Source organism: Struthio camelus, chromosome 21, assembly GCF_040807025.1.
Source record: "Struthio camelus isolate bStrCam1 chromosome 21, bStrCam1.hap1, whole genome shotgun sequence".
In the NCBI taxonomy this organism is placed as follows: Eukaryota; Metazoa; Chordata; class Aves; order Struthioniformes; family Struthionidae; genus Struthio; species Struthio camelus.
This window is the reverse complement of record NC_090962.1, coordinates 295,670-320,370: the sequence shown is the minus strand read 5'-3', so window position 1 is coordinate 320,370 and position 24,701 is coordinate 295,670. Positions and strand designations below refer to the sequence as shown.

Below are 24,701 nucleotides of genomic sequence, written 5' to 3'. Positions count from 1 at the left end.
CTGAGTTGTAGTTTGATTTTTGATATATGAATGACAACAGGGTGGGGCAGTCCCTTAGGATAATCCAATCTTACACTGACTGGGGAAGACAGCAGAATTACTTTTGTGCAAAACCGGACCCAGTAAGACTAGAACCAGGTAAAAAGGTGCAAGATGGTGATTCATTTTTAGTCAGTGTCATAGCCAAAAAAGATCCCTCAATAGGATTTATGTCCGTCTATTGCGTTTATGCTCCAGCCAGAGACACGTTTCGGGTCATTTGTCACTTGACTGGTGCGGTTAGTTACCTGACCACCACAGCAATACATCTGAGAATCAGTGACACAGATATAACCTTCATGTTTAGCAGATAGAACAAATCTCAATAACTAGTAAATGCCTACAAAAACCTATAAAACTTCCCTGAAAAGTAAATGCGTAAACTTGCCCTCTACTGATTTGTGACAGAAGTTCCAGAGTGTTCAAAACAACTGTAAATCCTGAAATCAGCAGGCAGTTGTGCAGCACTTCATTAAAACGCGATGCACAGCTTCATAGGCTGATGTGCTCGAACTTAGTGGTTAGAGGGATCAGTTACCAGTGCCTGTCTAAATAAATCTCTGCCCTCGTTTAGTGGGGCAGAGGCTAGAGAACAGAACATACGCTGTCTTACTAGTTTTAGAGAAGATCCTCAAAATACTGGTGAATGTGTCTTATCGTCATAGCATTTCCAGAGCTCCCTCAGAGGCCCTTCTGCCTAAAAACAAGCGCCATTTTTCTGAGGACAGCCTTGCCAGAGCTGCTGTTGTAGGTTCCCTGAGAAGGCTTACCTTTCTCAAGCTTTCCAATAAACTGTGAATCTGCAATTCTGATAGCCGTGGCAGTAGCTCTCATGTGGCTCCCTCCTAGGGCTTCAGTACACTCTACTGGACCCCTCTCATCTTTTGATCTTTCTGACTTTGCTGGTACTTGATGCTTTAAGGATGGTGAGCATCATAGAGAAGCAACATTGGCAAACTGTGCAAAACCTGACCACCCATGACCCTCTCCCAACAGCATGACTTGTATCTGCTTGTTGAATTTACAGATGTGCTAATAGATACGTTAAAAAAAAATTTGCTTACAAACATGCTCCATCATATACCAGCTGATAAGCTGGCAGGAAATGTGCTGTCAGTATACAGCTGGTGTCTGAGAGTGATGGGTGTTGCATACTAAAACCCCTTTACAGAAAGAGGTATAGAAAGTAGGGACAGCTGTGATAAATGCTGCAAAGTTCTTTCTGAGCAGAGCTGTACAGAAGAGGTTTTTTGTAGAGGTTTTCAGGATTTAAAATTTTCTGCTCGGGAAATGTTGAAACAAGAGCAATTGAGCCTGTTTTTCGTCCAGAATGAAATTCCAGCTAAATCTTAACAATTACATGAAATATGTCAATTCTGAAAGACCTGTGTATGCCCATGCCAGTTCTTGAACTTGATCTGAGACAACATAGCACAAGGGAATCAGCTGCAGAGGTTGTCACTGGTTCACATTTAGTACAGCTCTTACGTGTCTTTAAGTCATTTTTGCTTAGCGGATTGCCCTGATGGTCTGAGTAGTAAGAATGTTGAAGAGAGGCTCCCTGTGCGGTGAGGCAGTTCAGGAATCTCGGAAAGTCTTGACCATCTGCCCTGTAGGGTTGTTGGCAATGTATTTGTGTAGAAGACTAGATAGAAGGTAACAGAAAGACAAAAGCGCAGAGTGAAACATCCGCAGAGAATGATTCAGAGGCTAATGGACAGTGCGATCCAGGTGAAATTCAGTGTAGGTAGGAACAAGATTAAAGGGACCCTGAGGAAATGATCTGAACTATTCATTGTTGTTATTTCTTAGTGCTGTCAAACTCAAATCGCCTTTGTTAGGAAATTCAAGTTGTGTGAAAATAATTTAATTATACCTGAGGTTTTTTGAATGATCATTTCATGTTACAGCAGATTTGGGATAATGAACATGTGTACCTAGCGTGGGCCAGTTGGATAGGGACAAATGGGAAGCTTGATGCAAAATGAAACTGTGAGTAATAAAAAGATGCCTTTCCTGTTTCTGAATTACAAGCCTGTATGTACATAGGCAAACATGGAGATAAGATATCATGCAACATGTTAAGCAAAAAACAGTAAGCCAAGAATGCACTGAGTGTTCCAAACAGACTACTGAGGCTGTAGTTGTGCCGGATGCATTTCATACTTAATCTCTGAATGGGAGATTTTCTGTCTAGGGCGCTTCAACAGATAAAAGCAAGAATAAAATAACTTTCTTTCCTGGCAAAACAAGTTTTAAATAGCATCAAATAATACTGATGTATTATTATTTCTTATACTTTAAATTTTTTAGTCTTTCGCGTCTGTCTTGTTCTGCTGATAGGTCCCTATAAAGAAATAGTGATTCTGTGGTGAATTATGTCACAGAGTTTTCCAAAACATACATGTTCCTAATTTGTATGAGACAACATTTTTGTTTACTAGGTAGAGTGGCATTCACAAGACTTGCCAGTCTGAGGTCAACTTTTAGATACAGACTTACAGAACAAACCTATTGGTTTTGTATTTACTTATATACTTTTAACATGACCTGTATAAACTCCACTGCCAACCCACTCCTGAGGTCCACTTACTTGAGCTGCAGTGAAGTCAGAAAACTCTATCATCTTAACTTGCCTGGTGACAATCAGGAAGGAACTATCAGGCTGTGAAAAATACTGATACAAGTATCTGAAATAAAGCAAGATACATGCAGAACAACTGCCACGATGCCTGCCAGTGGCAGCAGTAGCATGTCCTTGCTCTCTTCTTTCAAGCTTGTGTGAGAGTAAGAGCTACCTTTCCATGAAATCTCCTGAAGCATATTACTTTTTATTACTTCACCATCGAAATCATTAATTAAATTAAATTAGTTGATGGAGACTATTTGGATGTATAGGTAATCATTTTTATCATCAGAATCTTTCCTGAATTATACATGAGAAGAGTAATGTTTAAAAACTGCCCTTCATCACCTCCCTATTTCTGAGCACCTCTATCTGCTCATTTTGGAACTGGCTCAAGTGGCTGGTTAATTCCCCAGGCACCCAGAGAGAGAGGTGCTGCTGCTGGACCTCCCGCCCTGATCAGGCCAAAACAAATCAACACCACCACCCCCCCCCCCCAACATTTACCCCTGCCTGGCTGCAAGCTCCATTTTCCTTGATGAGTAAATAGTTCCCAAGTTCCTTGGAAACTGGAAGACTGAAAGTAAAATGTAACTCTATTTTGAGAGATGCTACCAAGACCTTACGGTTGGTGAGGCATTTGATATAATTTTTATATGTTAATTCACAGTGAATAAAAGCATACATCTTAACAGCATTGATGTAGAGTAACAAAGAGCTGAGAATTTTCTGTGCTTTAGCACTTTCCAAAATCACTCTGAAAAAATTTTGTTAACAATTGCTTCTTAGGTTTCCTTGCCTCTTCCCTAAGCAATACAACTCTTCGTTAACATAGGCTTCAAAAATCTGATACTGTAATCTAACAAAATCCTCACTGAAAATCTGCCACTTAAAATTTCCATTAATACAGGAAAAAAATGCAAATTTCTGCTTGGCCTCCCTTTCTTCCTGACTTTAAGGAGAGTTTCTCCTCCAAACAGTGAGGGAAGCCTCTGATCCCTGAAGCTGCTGAGTACCAGAGTACAGATGGAGGGGAGCATACTTTGTAGGGTTGTTCTATTATTAACGCTGATTTTACATTGGCACTGTATGAAGGGATGGTTTTCAACTGCCAGCATCATTTTGCCAAGTCTCAAAGAACTGAGAGACATGACTATCTGCCTTCTCATCTCTGGGATGTGCAGGATGCCCCCCAATGCTCAGCTGGGCACACAAGCTCTTGTGCTGTCGCCCCTGCAGTCAGCAAAGGTGAGCGCTGTCCTGCTCTTTTGTGGGCATGGGAAGGAACGCTGTGGGCTCTTATCCCAGACTTGCTTTGGGTGCAGCTGCAAGGGGCAGCTTAACTGGCCTTAATGTTGGCCTTTGCCCATCAGAAGTTACCTCCTGCTAGGAGTGTTTTCAAGGCAGTTTCATTAGGCAAGTATCTCCTTGGCACAGGTGTCTGTCTATATGTAGCTCTAGTTCTCTGTGGCTTTCAGAAGAGTACTCCCATTAGCACAACTTTGCAAACAAATGATGGCTTTTGTTCCATCTCCCACTCAGAACTGGGCTCTAACAGCATTAATGAAACATTGAAGTTTTAATTACACCATTATCCTATTTATTTGTATAAATAATTCCAAAGCAGTGATTACAGTTTGTGAACTTAGGAGTAAATGACTTAAGGGAAAGAAATCAAGTTCTCAATCTTGTTATTATCCATCGTGCAATCTCCCTGGGATACTATGGAGAAACTAGCTGAGTTATTTTTCTGTTGCTGTTGTTAAGATGATTCATTTACTCACACAGTGGTAACATAGCGCTAAGCTTTCTACTTGAAATGTCTGTGTCAGTGGGACAGCACTGCAGTGCGTCAAAGCAAAGTTGCATTTCTTTTCTTTTTCTCAACTCCCTTCAGAAGAAGGTGCATTGAGAGAGAGAGTGGAGCATTAAACAAACCTGCAGGAGTAAGTGCCTTGCAATTGTTCCAAAGTTTTTTTTGCACAAGTTCTGCAAATGATGCTGTCTGTTCTAATCCTAGGCTTCTGCAGCTTGCTGTTTTTATCGTAAAGCAGCAAGATCTTCAAAAGACAAGAAATTGTAGGGCTATCTGAAAAGAACCTGTGTTTGGGTGTAATCTGTAGTACTGTTAGCTTCTTTGGCTCTTCCCTCCCTCTTTCTGTGAATGTACTGAAAGTGTGACTTTTATTGATATTCTTAGGTGCATTTCCATATATTCAAGGTAGTCTAATGTGTACCAGAACTGATAAAAGCACTTGATCAAGCAGGTCACCTGTCCCTTAAGGCAAAGCAAATTATCTGGTGTTTGTTGTGACTAGCATTTTCAGGAGTCTTGCAAACATTGATGTTGTATGGGTTGAAAAAGAATCACACTGCGCAAACAAAGGGAACAGTGAGGCTGCAAGCAAGGGGCACTCAAGGAGGAGGAGGAAGCTATTTGCAAACTCTGTCCTGTCTTGTCTTTTCCACTTCTTTTAAAGAATAGCTCGGATCTCAGAGGAATCTGGAAGGTAGTGGGATCTAATTATGACTCTTTCTTTCTTAATTTTAATAATTATAAAACAACATAAGGAAGATAAATCCAGGCAACGCTGAGCAGGGGAGAGGTCCAACTATCTAACTTTTGTTCCCTGTTCTCCTTGTAGAACCCAGACATTGTGTTGGTGCATTACCTGAATGTACCTGCCATCGAGGACTGTGGAAAACCATGCGGCCCTATCTTGTGCTCAATAAACACCGACAAGAAAGAATGGGCAAAATGGACAAAAGAGGAACTCATTGGACAGCTCAAACCAATGTGTGAGTATCTGAACGCTTTTTTGCTCTTTTGCTCTCTGTGGAGTTAATTTGGAGCGCAATGTTTCTCCCTGTCACTGACCTTCCCTCCAAATGACTCGTTGGTCACCTTCAGTCTCAAGTTGCATCTGCCTCCATTTTCTTTCTTCCCAATATTCAACACGTCTAGCAGGCATCTGCTGTGTGTATCAGTCATCAGCTCTTTCCACTTACAAGGTTTTACTGAAAAAACATTTATGTAGTGTGTGAGAGCTACCCAGATAGTCCCAGAAAAGCTCATGTTAAGTTACCCTTTACACGCTCTCTGCTAGGAATGTACCTATTGACTTGTACTTTCAAGCCCTATTTGTAGGCACGTACTCACTTACTAAGAACATTTACAGTACTAGCAGGTAGATTCCCCCAAAGGCAGCTCCATGTTCATGTTGTACATTGTCAGATCAGAATGCATTGCTGCTGTTTGCCGAGGGACTCTGTGGGACTGGGTGTCTTAATCAGCAAGGGCCCGTGTTGAGCATCTTCTTTCAAGTGCAAACTGTCTAGGCAAAATTTCTATTAAAATAAGCGAAATCTATGTCCTGTCCGTTGTCTGCACAGCAAAATAGTGGAGTCCGATTGCTTGGTGATGCAGTTCTGTGAACTTCAGTGCAGTCACCCAAGTGATAAGCTCATGTCATAATCAGACGCCCAGCACCATTGGTCAGTTGGGTTTAGTTTGAAACTCCAGTTTGTTCTTGGAAGCCCAGTTCTAGAACTCAGGTATTTCTTCTCATCCCAGCTGGCAAAGCAATGGATATGATGTGTTTTGGGGTGAGTATCATTTACCCATTTTTAAGTTCTCAACTTTGCAGTCTAAAGAGAAGGCTGCTTAGGTGAGCAGAATCATCAGGAAGTTCGCTGTACAGACAAGGCAGTGCTGTGGACCTCTTGGCGTCTGCTTTGAAGTAGAATATTTTCTTTAATTTCACAGTTAAAAGGAGCTAGCTATCAAGGGGAGTCTGAAGTGCTTTTAACAACGTCTCTTACAATGTACAGTTTTTTGGGAACTAGTACTCCCTGGAGTTGAGAGCTTTAGCCTTTTTTAATGTAGATTCAGAGTGAGATTTTTTTCTAAATTGTAACTCTAACAATTAAGTTTGAGGTTGAACTGTAGTCTCTAGACCCTTGAAGGCAAACCTACATGTCAGTATATTATTCTCTATGTGTACTAGTAGGTTCAGTGGATGAATCTAGTGATGGGACAGTGGAGTTAGCACTGGTTGGGCTATATTCTGCAAAACTGAGTGGAGAATGACGTGCTGTACCTGCAGGAAACTCATCTTGATGAATTTATGCAAAGAAGTCCAATTTTCTCTGAAATAAAACATGGCAAAAATTTGCAGCCAAATGTCACAGTTAAAACTGTTGTGTTTAGCAAGGTTACTGTACCGCATGAAGAAGGATGCCCTTTGAATAACAACACTTTTTTTTAAAGGGAAGGGTTTTTTCCTCCTTGGCTTCAGAACCTTTCTGATACTGTTATAAAAACATTTGATTTGCAAAGATATTATTAGTACAGCAATGACATTTAATTCATGAATCAGGAATATCTTGAGCAGCTTCAGGCAGCCAACACATTCTTGCCACTGTAAGCACCGTTTTCTTCTTAAAAGTAGTTTGTCTCAAACATCACCTCAAACTCACATCTGTTGGAGCCACCCCCCATCACCTAGAAGTTACTTATCCTAAGATCTTACATTGCTCCTTACACAGATTTAGAATGACAAAGGACCCATTCCAATAAGGGAGCCTACGCTCTTGTTTTGCATCACTGATAACTCTTATAAGTCAGCGCAGAACTCTGCATAAGCAGCCCACATAGAAGGGATCAGTTATCGTTGTTCTGTTTCAGAACCCATCTCCAGCTCTGACTTTTCTCTTTATTGCAAGGATTGAGGAAAAGGATATGATAGAGAGTACAGTTAGCACAGCAGTACACTACACCTGTATAAATAACTTAACCTTGCCATGCTAGCATAGGTCACGATATTTAATGTGGTTTTGTGATTATGGGTCCACAAATTGCCAGATATGACGAGAACAGCCTGAGTCTCAAGGCAAAATGTTTCTCCTCCATTACTTTCTGTTAGCCTATGCGGTGATACTGCCCAAACTGCCAGCCAGTTCCTCTCAGTCTTAAGCAACTGTCACTTAAGAAGATTATATTGTATGTCTCCCCCAGGAGAATATTTCCCTATGTCTACATTAACGCCTTTTTGCAATCAAAGACAGAAATTAGGCATAATGTAGATCTCTAAGCAGGAGAGAATGAATTCAGCAGCCATAATACTAAATCTAGGTGCTAGTATCTGAGTCAAAAAAATACTAGGCCTGCTTCTCTCTCTCACCCACCCCCCCAAGACGAATGGTGGTATCGTGCCAGGCTTTCGGTGATTAGAGGATCACAAGCGTGATAAACATGAAGCACGTTGTACTGATGCAGCTCAGCTGTCAGTGAATGACCAATCCCACACTGACTGTGATATTAATAATTCTAAGTGTATGCCACTCCTTTGTTGCATCCTGAACTCTGCAGACCGTGCTGTTACTTGCTGTGGGGAGGGAAGCAGCCAGACTCTGGGCATCCGTGCCAGAGCTTTGGAGCACCTCTGCCCTGTCTACAAGAAGAGGTAGTAAGGAGAGGACTCGTGGAAAGTCAACAGCCAGCGATCCTCTCCCAAATCAGCAGCCCTGCTGTAAGTGTCAGTCATCTAACGCACAGTTTCTGCTTTCCCTTTAATTATCCAAGAGACAGAAGCATGGTGATTGATACCATTTTTACGTATTAATTCACAATGATCATTTAAGAAAACATACCCAATTTTTTTGCTTCTCCATATATTCCTTTCCACACAAAGTTGGAGGATAGACCCCCAAGTAGAGGAGAGGGAGAAAATGACATTTTTGCTGGAAAGAAGAACCATATTACCCCAGGACCAATTACATTAGACAGAAATCCATGTATGCCTGTGCACGCCTCTGTTTATAGATACATATCCTGGAAAACACATACTTAGAAATGTAGCTTTAGGTTCCAATCAGACTTAGAAAACAAAAAGGACATAAGTAACCATGTTCAGGGAACACAGAGGAGCACTGCTCACCAGGAAAACATCAGATTTGATTCCAAAATGGGGTGCGCCATGAAATTCTGGAGCCAAACACATTAGTTTCATCACATTTTCATATTAATCACATCATCTTCTTTCAGAGACTTCACAGTTTGAGTTCCTGATGTTTCCAAATTCCTCCAGCCTAAAGCAGATTTGTCAATAACTTAATCAAATGTTGTGCATAGTGTGATTGTTGAAGTGAGAGTCTAATCTGTAGACAGTCATCCTTTTTACCTGTGCCATATCGTGGTTCATCTAGTTTTATTCCTCTTGACTTTGAAGCTGTGTGAGGTTTTTGTTGTTTCTTTCACTTTCTTGCTTAGCAAGCAAACTGAAGCAAAGAGGTTTGGGAGAGCTGAATATGCTATTTGGCACCTCCAGCAGGACGGTTCCTCCCTCCTTCAGAATTAGGAGACAGGTGTTCCTTGTCTTAGAAATATAAACATGCATCAGATAGCACTGGAACATGCTGTAAAGCATCACTAAAAACATTCTCTTGCTGCTTACAGACCTGTGATAACCTGACTGACAGCAGTGTCCTAACCAGTTATCTGAATCATTATGTGTGTTGCTTCAGTATGAATGGAACCTTTCAGGATGTTTATGCAAAATGAAAAGGGATAATTTATGAAAATCCTGGGAGAACTTTGTTTGAGACACCTATAAGTTATTTCAGTAAGCCTGATGAGAAGAACGGGCCTCAGCTTGGTATCGCCTTCAGTCTTCTTCCCTCTTGTGTGCCATTATATTTTTTCTTTGAGGTTTATCTGAACTGAGGTCCTTAGAGGCATCTAGTGGTAAAAGCAAAATGCAGTGGCAGAATCCAGCACAGCAGAATTCTGTATATATACTCCATATGATCAGCAAAGTGTGGGTCAGCTCATGTTGGGGGTGTCTCCAAATCGTGCCCTTTTGGCTTTCTCATCTCTCAGCTGGCCAAGTATGAGTTGCAAGTTCTCACAGCTGGTGCTACATTGCACTCCTTGTTTCAGGTCCACTATAATTACGAACTATCTTTCTTTCTGAAAGAAAGGTTTTTTTCATTCCTTTGCTGACTGGAAACTGGTCCAGCTCATACTGCCTGCACACAGTCACAGCTGGGGAATCTGAAGATTTCATATGGAACCGGTCAAACTGAAGACCTTTGGGCATGGGAAGTTCTTGCTTCACATGAATAGTCTTGTCCCTGAAGACGCCAATTCTCCCTATTCCATATGTGTAAATAAAACAGTCTGAGGCTTTTGAAGGTGACCTGAAACTGCATCACTGTTCTCACAGCTGGAGAGGGCATTAAACACTAGTAGCTAGCCCAGTATGATTTTTAAATAGCAGTAGTCAGCATGAATATGGTTTGAAGACTTGACTCTTTATTTAAATCTTAACTTAAATTTATATTCAATTTTAGTAATTGTTTTTAAGGCTCTTGTATTGAATCTTAAAAGATTAACTCTGCAAAAATGCTGTATGAAATGATCAGTAACATTCTCTAACACAAAGGTAGGAAGTGACCCTCGATATAAACTGAAGTTTGCCAGCATAGTTTCAACTGACCTCAACATAAGAAGTAACTTAGGTTCTTCAAAAGAGTTTGGTTTTAGTAATCCAGATGTCCAGTTTTGTTGGAGTAATATTTACTTGTTACTATAATTGACCTTATTTTAATAAAAAAGGTGATTACAGTACTAGATAGATTCTCATATCCACCACTCTTGCCTTTGAATAGCTTCCATTCACGTAAGCTTAATAGCCAATATCTGCCGCCTGCTTGATTTCATCACCCATCAATACCCATGACAAAGTCATGGGGACAAGTCAAGAGTAATGCCAAAATACAGATAGGCCTGATGAATCTATTACTCTTGTCTATCCTCAGTGGAAGAGCTAGAAGCTTAGCACTTTCCTGTGCGCTATATTTATGAGCAATTTTTTCCCCAAATATCATCCGGCAATATTTTGCTAAAAATACTTTTAAGAAGGATATGCATTAACCACTGAAAATTATACTAAAAGAATTGTCAGCTTTACAATTCATTAAAGCACTAGCAAATGTATCTCATTTGGAAATTTGGGTGATTCCTTCCCCCTCCCTGTGACTTGCCAGAAACTGTGGCCCATAAGCAGCATATAAGCATGGTAGACGTATTCTTCTCTCTTAATTATTCAGAACAAAGACCAAAATATCTAATATTAGAGTATTAGGGGTTTGGAGGTTTTATATCTGGACTATAATCTAGGTGATTATAGAATATCGAGAAATAAAACCAACAAAGACTCTCTTCACATCAAAGCTAGATTTTCATTTTCTTATCAGTTAGTGCCACCTGGTGGTCAGTGGCAAAGTCTTCTGCTGCTGACATGACTTTTCTGGTGCTAGAATGGGAATTAGCGGGCTGTGTCTTGCCTGAAGGCAAGGATGATCCTCATTGTCACTCTTGTGGCCAGCCCACCAGAGTCACTTCACTGGGACTTCATACTGGTGAAGAAAACATGGTCCTATTCCCAACTGACTGGAGTAGATGCACAATACCAGAAAGGATGAAAAATAAATGCTCTAGAAGCTAAGATGAGATCACTTCGTAAGGTGGAAAGATGGGCCATCCGTCAAAGTTTTCTCTTTTATCTTCAGTCAGACCATAATCTCATCTACAATGAGCTTAACCATGGAGGTCAGAGCTTGAATGGTTCCACTGGTACATTGGGATTATAGTTTTTATCATAGAAGGAGGCTTTTTAAATTTTTTTTTTTTAATTTCTGCTGTTGTGGCACCTGTCACCATCCACACATGCATGTGGGTGCTGTCCATCTTGGTCTAAGGCTGGGAGGTGCAGTCCTTGCTCTCTCCAGGACTAATAGTGCCAGATCTGCTCCACTGCGTGTAATATGACCTGTGAGTACTGGGGCATGATAGCACCCATGAGTATAGAAAACACCATAAAATTTAGTTTGATGAGCTGTTTGAGAGTGCTGGACAGAAGTTAGGACAGAGGGTAATGAGAATGGGTAATAAGTATCCAGTGACTGTAAGAAGTGATGGCACAGGAACAGTGGTAGGCAGCTGGGCTGTCAGTGCAAGCCATTGGAATTTCTGTAGCATCCAGGATTAGCTCCAGTGAGTCTAATGGCACGAAGTGGAACAAGTCAGCTTTGTGCTGGATTATATTAGTGAGAGCTTGGGGCTTCTGACAGGTCATGCACTTCCCAGAGCAGTGGGCTTTGCTGTGGGGAACAGAGTTTCATGAAAAATGTATTTTAAACAGAAGCCTAGAAAAGAGATGGGGGGGGGGGGAGGACCTACAACTATCTGAGATATGGATGCTGTATAGCCTGTTGTATCTCTTGGAAGTGCATGGTAAAACATCTGGTACAATTTATGAGAAGCAAAAAAAATCTAAATCCTCTTGACTCAGTTTCCCCACTGCAAATCATTTTTGTCTGAGGTCCCCAATGAACTATAATACCACATTTATCTCCCTTCCAAATGCTAGTCTGCCATTCTTTAAAAGATGTCCTTGAACTGTATGTCTGAAAAACAGATGGAAAAGTTAACTCACTGTTAGTGGAAACACAGTTTGGCCAGCAGTGAAATACTGGGTACAGAGTTAAAGCTGTATTCATTTCTTGTGAGCTGTGTCAAGTGTAAGAGCATTCATTCTCTCTCTGATCATTGAGCTTTAGATACTAGCTAAATTGAAATACAATCAGAGCCAAGCACCTTTACACTTTTATTGCACTACATACAATTCCAGAACTCAATAATGGGTCCATTTAGGACATCAGATAAGAAGTTCTGAGTACCACAGAAGGGAACGGCCCAGTGATAACAACTTTGTCCAGATTAACGTTGTCAGAGGCAAGAATTCTTAGTGAGATCTACTTTTTGTTACGAACCAGTAACTTGCGGGATTGCTATGAGAACAATCTAAGGAAGTTAGCTTCAGCACTATTCTTTCATGTGTGAGTAGCCTTGAATTTCAGGTGCTTATACGTAAAAATTGCTTTAGTTGCAAATAAAAGTTGCAAAAGTTTTACTTTGAGCTTCATATTCCATGAATGTAAGCAATATTCTGCTGGTCCTTTCTAAATATAATCTCACTATATTTAGTTCCTACTTGCTGTTAAGTATCCAGTTGCAGTTACATCTGAGCAATTTTTCAAGGAAGGGTCTCATTTTGAAAGAAAGATTTCCCTTTAAAGATTGACTAAGAGTGAAACTACAGTACGAGTCCTTACAAAAGCATTAAAATTCCGTAAGTAACATGAAGAAATGGCAAATTTGCAAGGTGATTATTCCCTGCCTGCATTCCCAGCAATAAGATTCAGGAAATCTTGCCTTCATAATCAATTAAGAATGAAAGTGGAGGTTAGAAAATGAAAATTGAATTGTAGGTGGGTGTCTGGATATGAAAGGATAAATCTAATGAAAATTTCCTCCAGTTGAACTGAGAAATCAGAGCAAGGCCTTTATTTCTGTCAACAAGCGCACAGTGAAAATTAAAAGGACAAGGCTGCCGTTTCCAATTGACAGTCTCCATGGAAACAACCTTCTAGTGTCAACAATTTGTGGAGTGAGATCTCAGAAGCCAAATGGACTTTCATTCCCATTAGCAGGGAGGTAGGAAAAAGTTTTCCTACTTACACTAAGATCAGCAGTTGAAGGATTTTTTTAAAACATCCTGTATCAAATGGGAGTGGCCACGGGTAGGACTCTTAGGTAAGGGTTCACCAGCCTTACATGGGTGGTTAACCATGGATGGACCCATGGAATGGGCGGACCATTCCAGATGCGTCAAGAGGGAGAAGCAAATAAAAATCTGCCCCGATTATTCCAAATATTCCACCTTTGTCAGTGTCTGCTTATCTGTTTCATGCCGGAAATGTCATCGCTATTGCTCAAAAAAGCAAAGGCAGGCCCTACCTGTCAAAAAGGGGCAAAGGAGCAGCAGATAAGGTACAGGGAAAACTGGTCCAGGGAATGTCTTCGCTGTCTATGTATCCTGCATGTGTATATGTGGGATACAGAAGAGCAAGAACTTTGCAGTGGAAATAGGAAGTATAAAATTGATGAAGTGGCAAAGAGGAACCTTTAGCTCATTCAGAAAGGAAGAAATGATCAGATGAAGATGTGAGAAGGTATTTTAGGGGCATGTGTTGCTCAGCTTGGAGGAAAGAGCAGAGAGGGTCAGGCTTTTAACCATTGAGACAAAGAGAAATATGTGGGTTTTCAGTCTGGTGTGAAGATGAAACAGTAAGGTAGGTTAGAGATGATGGGGAGGAGGAAGATATCTGGAAGACTGAAGGGCTGTAGATCTGGTAATTTTGGAGGACTGAGCATTGTACCTGGTGGCCCTGCCACCAGCCTTGGCAGAAGATAGGAATAGCCAGAATGTGACTGGACAATCTGGACAATCACATTTGTCTGTGCTTAAGTTAATTTTGGCTTCCAAGTTTCTGTCTTGCCAGTAATCCAGGTGATTTTTCCTTCCTTTGCAAAAAATGGTCCAAGACAGTCCTAGCAGTACTAATGAATGGGGAGCCAGTGGGTCAGTATTGGAAAGCCATTTTGATTCTTTTTTTTCCACAAGAGAAGAAAGGAGTTGAGCCCTCTTTCTGGCAAAAAAGTTGGAGGCATATCTGCTAGGAGTAGCATTTGCAATCTGAATTATGGCCCTTCTTTCAGCTTCAGTTCTCTTCCTTAAATGCCCAGAGAAATGATAGTAATTTTCCCTGGCTCAGCTGCATCACTTCCGCAGGCTCTTTCTGCACTGTGCAGAGATTGTGTGGCAAAGGATATGTCACCAGTAAAAAGGAGCAGCTTTTAAACCTGTTCACGGTAGCACTGTTTGGAAAGGGAAATGTTGGAGCAGTTCACAACTTTCACTTAATTTATAAGGAAATATGCAAGGAATCTGAACAGAAACTAAAATACTTCCCAGAATGTCTGCTAAGCGTCAACCTTTTTTTCTTTTTTTGTGTTTCTACATTATGAATTTACATTGAATCAAATACACTTCTGCAGTGGTTTCACCTTTTGAACCTTTAAGAAAGGAGAGGAGTGTATGTGTGTGCGTGCATGCTTTTTATTAACCTTCCTTTCATAATGAACTGTATTCCCTATAGAAATCGCCTTTCCTGCTGATTCATTATGTGGCAAGAAGCCATGTGTGATGTGTTAAAAGCCATCTTGATAGTATTTGGTATTCAGTGCGAACAACTCCCCAACTCACGGGAGTTTTTCTTTAAAAGGGGGAGGGAGAAAATCTGCACATTGGATGTGCCAAGATAGTGGATAATTTACATTAAGCATCTAGACTTTGGGGGGGTTTTTTTGTTTGTTTTTTTTTTTTAGCCTATCATCCTTCACTGGCTTTTTATTTTATAACCTTTACAGCATACAGGGAGCATAAGCAGAGCATAAGCACATGGGCAGAGGCTGGAGTTGGAACCTTTTTTGATCAGCCAGAGCAAGGTTAGAGGAGGAAGTTCCCTAAGCAGAGCCACCCATTCATGGACTTCATGGACTTGAAACTCCATTGATGCCTTGAAATGCCAAAGATTAGAACATACAGTGAGCAAGATCAGTAAGAAATGCGTTCTCAAGATACGTATTGCTTCCGGGTATGACAGTACAAAGACCATGACAAAGCCAAAGTAGAGGATAGTGTTCCCAAGAAAATTCAAGTGTTTGGAGACCTGATTTGTGAATGGTACAGATATGTTCAGGCAAATCAAAAGCCTTGTTTCTGCCTGCTTCTTGCAATAGATCCATGATGGGAGTTTATTATAATGGAAGGACCTGAAAATAATGCAGAGAGTACTGTGTGTATCCAGCTATAGAGCTGTCTTTTGTTTCTTAGCTTCCAGCTCACAGCTTGATTCAGGCTTAAGAAGAGTCATCTTGTATACATAAACCATGAGACATGATTCACTTATCAGACTTGCCCCCTATAATACCCTGCTCATCCCTGAATTTAGCAGCAGTAGGGAAGCAGCTATGACACCCTGCTGTAAAATAGTCTTTCTGTACACAGCAGTATTTCAGAGCTCACTTCTATAGCAAAGCATTTCTGAGGTTACCAAAAATAACTTAATGGAAAGTTTCATAGTAATAATTGCAGCTCACTCACTTTTTATAGCATAGCAGAAAAGTTCTAAACGTTTTGCTGCATTTTATCTCATTTCCACTGTGCTTTTTGCAAGACTGTTATTTGAACGTTACTTTTAAAGCATAATATTGCATGTGACAGGATTATGTCATAGAATAATACTATGAATGTGAGTAGAACTACTGAAGCAGGAAGCATGTATAAACTTAAACTTGCACATAATAACAGATATTGAGCGTTAAAAGGGAATTCAAATTTGTGAACATACTACAAAGTGAAATCTGTGGGGTACATTAACAATAAATGTGCTTGTCAAGTAAGCATAGAGGGACTCATTACTAAACCAACTGCAAAACGTTAAATAGTGGTATGAGGAAAAATGCTTGCAAGCCTTATTTACAATATTTCTGTGACTTATCCAGCCTGGCCAATAAAAATACAAATTCTGGAGTATAAGACTAGACAAGGATGCTGCGCTCCCGAGCGAAGTAACGCCAGCGGGTCACGAGGAAATGCAGTAACAGGTGAAGGGAACCACGCAAGAAGACTGTTTAGCAGACTAGAACCAGGAAACCTCCTCCACTGACTGGTTCTGATGTATTAAATAAGTGTCAAAGACCAGAATAGGACTTTCATACAATAGCCACTCATGACACCTTGTTATGATACCTGTCTCTTTGACCATGGCCAACAGCTGTCATGACTACGCCCTCATTTTCTTCTAATATTCTTAGGTGAAGCAGTTTACAGCTTGTTCGTTGGGAGTTTGCAGATGCTTCTGACTATAGAGTGATTATCAGCCCAGTGTGCTGCTGCTACTTTCATGACCTCACCTCCAGTGAGCAGGGATGTGTATATTTAGGGCTTAATCCAACGCAATTGAAGTCAGGGGGACTTCTAACCTTGATTCAGTAATATCGGGTTAAGGATTTTAGAGTACAGTGTGCAAGGAACACGCTTTGCTAGAGCATCACAAACACTGTAAAGAACAAGCTCTTCCGGCCTGAAGCGCACCAGGCAAGGGAACATCCCGGAAACGATATTGCCAGCAGCCAGGACTTCCCAAAAACCTGCAAGTGTGCTTTACTGCGCGCAAGGAATAAATAAACAATACACAGAGATAAATTGCTTAGAGAGAAACTAAAGGAGATAAAAGATGCTTTGAGTCAGTTATCCTGGAGAAAATATTTTACAAATGTTATTTCCTTTGTGAGTCAGGTTGAAAATATCACTGTTATGGGAAATTCTGCATCTAAAAAATGTCTGAGATGGAGCCTTTATTCAAATAACCAGTTTATGTGCATGTAGTGTAGCACTCGTATTTAAATAAACATCTTACAAGCCAAGGGAGTCCCCAGTAAAAGAGACCTTCAGTTTGCAAGCGTTCTTCAATGTTACCCTTCTGCCCTTTTTTCCAGATTACTAAAAACTTGTCTAAGTCTAGGGGGGGAAGGCGAGGGCTCAACCCAATGTTTTTTAGTGACTCTTACAATTTGAGTCAGTCTCCACTGCTGCCAGTCAGGATCTGACAAAACAGTCCTGGCAAAGGTTTATGCTTGTTATTATATTGGCATTTTTTTGGCTGCTGATTTTATTATAAAACTAATTCTGCTTTCATATTAAGACAGAAAAAGATACCAAAATGCTCCTTGAGATGTGTTATGTTTTTATTAAAAGTTATATGTACTATTCAGACAGTTTTTATAGATTTACACTTTAGTTAGAGAGCCACCATTAACAGCAAACTGAAATAGCAACAGATTATCTACTAAAGTCTTTTTCTCTGTATGCTTCACTGATTTCTACTGAAAGGGTGTCCATTTACAGATATATAAGGTTTACAGGTAAATATAAACAAATCAGCTGGATGAAATATGAACCTTAGCCCTGCAGGCCTGCCACTGTCACTTTATAATTGTTGATTCTGAGAATTATTTGTGTCTCAGTTACCTTATTAGACACCTGTCTCCTCTAAATCTTCTGCAGTTAGGTCAGTCCCACTTTGCAGTCACATGACATTTCATTCCATATTGCTAATTAAATCGAAGGAGGGGTTCCTCTTGGGCCAGCAACTGTGGGGTACTAGAAAATTGAATACTAATAAAACATAGCAAAGTATTAAAAATAATTGCTTTATTCTGACTTAACCACTTGTTTCCTAGATGGCCTTGGGCAGTTTACAAATAGGCAGGAACAGCAACTAACTCACCAGTTGGTTGGGAGACCTAATCTAGGAACTGCATTTTGAGGCCCATAGCCTTTTGGATAGCAGTGACTAGAGAACAGCAAAATAATGATCATTACTTTTATTCTTTATAGCTGTCCTTCGGTTCTGAGAAAACACAGCAGAGGAATGGGTTTCTGCTGTTCTTTTGGGATGGCTTCTGGAGTGTTTGTGGAGTTTCCAATGGGAAGTTTTTACTGTTCTCTTCACAGTTCATGGCATTAAGTGGACATGCAGCAATGGAAACAGCAGTTCAGGGTTCTCAGTGGAACAACTCGTGCAGCAGATCCTTGACAGTCACCAAACCAAGCCACAGCCTCGGACACACAACTGTCTCTGCACTGGTACCTTGGGTGAGTAGTAGGAGTCGGGCTGAGAGCGCGCAATGATTGTAGCTTAATCCAGACTTGGAGTAGAGTTTGTTGTACTGAAGTGCTGAAAGATACCAAATGTTGAGACACAATGAATTGTGTATCAGAATTCAGGTGAGGAGATAGGAGAGGAGATAGAAGAAGTCTCAAGCATACAAAGATGCAACTGGAATTTCTGGAAAAAATGCAAACACTTTGTAACATGCAAATTCTAGTACATGCCCTCTATACGTCACCTGCTCAGAAAGGCATGTTCTCTTCTACATGCTCAAAATTTGTTACTGAAGCCTCAGAGTTTGATATTCTTCGAACTTTACCCTCTGAACTCCTTGCCGTGCAGCCCGCTTCCATTGGAGAAAACAGGTTCAGGTAGTTAATTGCAAGGTATCACTGGGATAAGACAATCACAAGTTTTGTTTAGATATCGAAAAAGTACAGAAGGAAATTTTCTTTCTGTTAAAGAAGATGGTTTTGTTTTGAGTGCGACTGAACCAGCAAAAAACAGCCTCCTTCCTATTAAAACTTCACAATGAGCAGGAAGCTAAGTGATTCACTCTTCTAACTCACCTGCATTATAGCTGCCCCTTCCTGGTACTTTGGTCGGGTAAAATAGTACATTAATTAGACTTTAGAGAAATTTGTAAAGAAAAGCTGTCTGCGTTTCACAGGCTTTATTTTTCCTTCTTTTTTGGGCAGATGCCTTATACAATTGAGATTTAAGTAAGAATGATGACCTCAGAAATACCTGGGTTTAGGATTAAAATTCAAGCCTTAAGGCTCAGCGCTTTATCCAGGCTTGCAGATCTGAACATGAATCCTGTTATTCTTCCCTTTGATGTTTTGTCTTGTGCTAAGTCTACTGCATGCTTTTTAAAATAACAGTGTCACTTTATTTTACAGCGGCTTGCATATTGACACATACATTCCCAATTTCTTAGTCATGCACAAAGACTGCGATGTGAAAGCCTCTCTCTTGTTCTTGTTCAGCTCTATACCTAGGAGAACAAAGAGATTTAATATCGCATTTAGTCTCAAAAGCTCTGTCCTGAACTACTTTAAGTGACCTGATTCAGATCTGGAGCACATAATAGAGAAGTTCCCCTTCAAGGGCAAGGAACAAAAGATTTAGCAAATTACAGCATCTACACAGACACTTTATGTTACCCAGAAGATGGCATTTATAATTATAGCCATTAGCTATAAGGAGGAGGCTTCTTTCCCCTATTAGTCATTATACAGGACACTAACTAATGTTCTTACCTCATTCTGGGGAAAATGAATCAATTAGAGAAAGAAAGATCAAAAATTCATGGGCTGTTCTTCTTTTCAAAAAGGCATTTGCTGCACCAGAATTTGTGGTTAAGATGCCTTCACAGACGGAACCGTTTACTTTAGCCTGCCTAATTTCCCAGCTCCCAGAAGCTCTAGTCATGTTCATCTTCTGTCAGGCAAGCAAAGGCAGTTGGCTGAACTCCTATGGAGAGTTGCCTTCTGGTGACCTTTACTTGAGGATTCTTCGGCCTCTCTGATACCACTTGCTCTCTCTGCATGCAACCTCTCAAAGTATAAAATGTTTATCTGTCAACAAATGAACACCTTTGAACTAGAGAAACATGACCCCATCCTCATGAGAGGGAAAACGCTCTTTATTCTGGCTAGTGTACTTTTTATCTAATAATTTGATTGGCAGCTGTTTGAAATATGATGAGGACAAGAGAATAAGGAAAATAAGCTAGGAACAGGGTGATGCCAGGGACAGGAGCACAATACAGTATCTGTCACCTCTAGATTGCCAGTCAGAATCCAACCCCCCCCCGAGTAGTTGGCAAGCCATCTGACATCAGCCAATGTGAAGTAAGCAATATCTGTGTTGCAGGGGGTTGAGGTCTTGTCTGTGATGCAAATGAAATAAGGCCTACAAGGCAGAAATCCTCTGCCGCAGCTGACAGAGGAGCGTTGCTTTGCAGACGCTGTAATGAAATCAAGCACATATTTAAATAAGACTGAAACTGGACACAGATGCTGACTCCCCTCCTTCTCCTTACACCTTCTCTGATCAGGGCAGGGAGGAACAAAGAAGCGGGTGCTACCTGAGGTGAGAGGAGCGCTTGCACACAGGAGTATTTGGGCATTACTGTCATTGCACACAATGGATCTATGCATTATGTGGAAAGAGAGCTGTAAATCTGGCACTGGCGAGAAATTTATTTTTAAGCTCTCTCTTGCGCTCTCGTATGTGCACTCACACTCTCTCTCTCACACACACATACATAAGTATGGCTGTCCTTTGCTATGGCCATAAGATTCGCAACTAATATTGTTTTAATTTTGTATTTACTGAATAACAAATGTTGTTTGTTTTCTGGAATAGGGGCAGGAAGCAGCGTGCATCACAAGTGTAACAGTGCCAAACATCGCATCATATCACCAAAGGTTGAACCAAGGACAGGTGGGTACAGCGCTCATTCGGAGGTACAAAATAATGATGTCTCTGAAGGCAAGAACGAGCACAGTCACGGCAAGGCCTCCAGTCGAGAGAAGAGGAATGGCAAAGTGGCAAAACCGGTGTTGCTCCATCAAAATAGTACTGAGGTTTCCTCCACCAACCAGGTGGAAGTCCCTGACACAACCCAGAATTCTCCTGTGTCCATCAGCAGTGGATTAAATAGCGACCCAGATATGGCTGATAGCCCAGCAGTCACTGGTGTGTCCAGTATGGCTGTAGCCTCAGTTATGGGAAGCTTGTCACAAAGTGCCACAGTGTTTATGTCAGAAGTCACCAGTGAAGCTGTGTATACCATGTCACCCACCTCTGGCCCAAATCAACACCTTCTGTCCTCCGATGCAGCTGCACAAGGACTGGTACTTGCTGTGAGTTCAGACGGACACAAATTTGCTTTTCCAACAACAGGCAGTTCAGAGAGCTTGTCAATGTTACCTAGCACTGTCTCTGAGGAACTTGTACTCTCCACAACTTTAGATGGAAGTAGAAAAATTCCAGAAACCACCATGAATTTTGACCCAGACTGTTTTCTTAACAATCCCAAACAAGGGCAGACTTATGGTGGAGGAGGTCTGAAAGGTGACAGCATCAGTACCAATATAAGGCAGTCACCCACAACGGAACGTGGCTTCAATTTCAGTACAGCCCTCACAAAAGAAATCAAAACTGAGGACACATCTTTTGAACAACAGATGTCCAAAGAAGCATTTTCCTCCACTTCTGCATCTAACTCTCTCACCCTCACCCCGGGTTCAGGGTTGCTTCCATCTGGAGGAGGTCTGAGCCCAAGTACCACCTTGGAGCAGATGGACTTCAGTGCCATTGACTCCAACAAGGACTATTCTTCCAGTTTCAATCAGACCGTCCAGAGCCCTCATGTTCATCAGACCCCTTCCCCCAGTTTCTTTCTGCAGGACGCCAGCAAACCTCTTCCCCTTGAGCAAAACACCCACAACAATTTGAATGACACAAATGGCTCATTTGTGAACACATTAGGAATCCCCAATGTGAAAACAGAATCCTCGTCCCAAACCACTTCCAACTGCAATGGCACAGTGGAAACCAGAATAGAGTCCACCTCTTCTCTCCAGCTCATGCAGTTCCAAGCAAACTTCCAGGCTATGACTGCAGAAGCTGAAGTTCCCATGGAGACCTCTCAGCAGGCAGAAGGGAGTGAAAATCTACTTAAATCAGGGGATCTTCAAGCCTGCAGCACAGAACACTACTTGCAGCCTGAGGCTAATGGGGGTATCAGGAATGGGAACAATCTCTCTATTCTCCAAGGAAACATGGTACAAGGACTCTATCCTGTGGCCCATCCCAGCTTAAATAACTCCTCCAACATGGAGCTTAACTTGGACCACTTTGACATCTCCTTCAGCAACCAGTTTTCTGATCTAATTAATGATTTCATATCTGTAGAAGGTGGGAGTAATGCTCTCTATGGACACCAGCTGGTGTCAGGTGACAGTGCCGGACTATCTCAGCCTGAAGACAGTAACAGAGCAACCTACAACCAGGCTGAAATGTGTATTCCTTGCTGCAGTCCTCAGCAAGCCAACATGCAACTCAGCAGCACAGAGAATGGAGCCAGCACGATGGCATACATGCATGTGGCTGAGGTAGTCTCGGCAGCTGCAGCACAAGGCACCTTGGGGTTGCTACAGCAGAGTGGGCGCTTGTTCATGGTGACAGATTATTCACCAGAGTGGTCTTACCCTGAGGTAAGTTTAGGGCTTTTACTCATTAACAATTACTACCATAATCTTTCATTGCTTTGTTAATAAGGGTTCCAGGAACTGTTTTGTTAAAGCTCTGATACGGCTTTTAAATATTTTTCTTAGAACTATGAGCATCCAAGGCCATTTGCATGTCCAAATGGCTTGAATGTTCTTAGTAGAGGAATTCCTGACCTGCATTGCCTTAATGAGGTCAGCATTTACCTCCTTCCCATAGATTATTCAAAATCAGTTGCAGGCACCACAAATTGAAAATGTCAGCAGCACAGACTGTTCTGATGCCAAGGAATGCCAAATCAAAGATATTCAGTTTAGAAATGGACCAGTTATGGACAGGCAGGTTGTTCTGGACAAGCAAAATTGCCCTTTGCATTTTCCGAGTCCAGCTTTGGAGCATTACTGCTTGCGTTGCCTTATGAAGGTGTATGTAATAACTGCTTAGGAGGAGCTCTCTCTCTTCCAGTTGGCTACCGCTATCTGATCGCTAGTCCTGTGGTGCTGCACTCAGTAAGTGTACATCTGACACCGCCACTGGATGTGGACTTGTTAGTGGGTGAGGCAGCAGAAATCTGCAATGAGGAGATTAGTTTATTTAACCTTCAACTGAATGATGCTGTGATAACTCTAGCACTGTGGTGTTGCAGGAACAGGTGATGAGCTTCAGGAGATTCCCCCTTCAGTGGCTCTAAAAGTCGACCCGCTCTGTAACATGGCACTTGGTGTGAAAACATGGGTATTCACTCTGCAGGTGGAAAGAACCTGAAGTTGCCAGCCTGCATGAACGATTGGCAGACATTGATGAAAAGCATTCATCAGTTCCCATCCTCCCTTTAGCTGCTTTCCCTCCAGACAAATCCATCGTGGCTAGCAAGATACTGGTGCAGGCTCAAGCTCAGTGAGCAGCTGAGGGCAGTCAGCCACTTGTTTCAGCATAACCCAGAGTTTGTGCAATCTGCAGCTGACAGGACAATCTGGGACTTTCTAGGATGGGAGATTCCCAGATTCGGCCAGCTGCCGAATCCATAGCCCTGTTTAAGAGACTATTTGGTCACTGATCTCCTACCGCTCACCACCAGCTGGAATTTACTTTCTCTTGGTTTTGGTGGAAAACTATCTGAATGCCACGCTTTTCCTTCTCTGGAGCATAGTGTCAAAAACTGAAGTGTCAAAATGATATTGGTCACCACTGGTATTCTCTAACTAACCATTTAATACAGAAAAATAGTACAATAATGGTCTGCTGGCAACTGAACCCTTCTGAAAATCCTTATTAACAAATAATAGTGGCTCAAATTCATCTGTCCACAGAGGACCTGATCTGAAGTAGTATGGCCACTACCGGCATATCTAGTCTTCTGGATCAGTACGTGGCACCAAAGACAAAGGCCTACAAGGAATACGAATGTCATCTTAGTCTTAGGGTGGTGGTTGTCTGCATATTTCTCACGGTACTTCGTGCTGTAGCCTTCCAAGTCTACAGGTCGTCACTGGTCTTTTATTTTTCCGGTTAGGTTTCATTTGCAAGAAGCACAATATTTGGGTGGGGGGGTAGGGAGGCTATATTGGGCTACGGACAGTGCTTCTGCTGATATCTGTTCTCTGGGCAGTTATACGGTCTCTTTTTATTTATGTTGAAGGCCCCAGAACTCAAGGAGAAATGCACAGCAACCCTGCAGCCTTTCTGTTGCAGTTTTTTCCTGTTATTGTGCTACCATGGAAACCGTTTTTTTATTATTATCCCATTACTACACTAGTGAATTGCTGAACTCCTGCTAGCAGAGCTTGGGTTATTTTTGTTTTGTATGACCATGAGGGCTAATCAATGCGCATAGACTCACCAGGACATTTTTCAAAACCAGCACGGGTCCAGGATTTCTTTCTCTTTGCATGGATTCATATCTGGAATTTCAGGTTTTGATTTGCAAGCACCTCAGAGAAATACCCCAACTATTAATTTTCTTTGTTGATAGACAGTATTTGCCACATAGAAGTAGTGAGATATGGTGATACTTCTTTTCTTGCCTTTGCAACTACTGGAAAAGAATCTTGAATGCTGCTTTGTTGCATTAGTGTAGCTTTTCTGTGTCATAGACTCATTGAGAATTGAGACTGCTCAGTGCGAAGTTTCTCTGGCGCAGTAGCTCCAG

The 24,701-nt window shown here is 41.4% G+C and overlaps 1 protein-coding gene across 7 annotated transcripts in view; it reads left to right on the top strand.

Annotated features, from left to right (window-relative positions):
• CAMTA1 (calmodulin binding transcription activator 1) overlaps window positions 1-24,701 on the top strand; it is a 483,528-nt gene that overhangs the window by 402,304 nt on the left and 56,523 nt on the right. For all 7 annotated transcript variants that reach the window (XM_068916223.1, XM_068916222.1, XM_068916220.1 and 4 more), the window contains 3 exons: window positions 5,311-5,464; window positions 18,154-18,294; window positions 20,684-22,539. In XM_068916223.1, coding sequence (XP_068772324.1) covers window positions 5,311-5,464; window positions 18,154-18,294; window positions 20,684-22,539 — 2,151 coding nt within the window. The remainder of the gene's footprint in view (window positions 1-5,310; window positions 5,465-18,153; window positions 18,295-20,683; window positions 22,540-24,701) is intronic.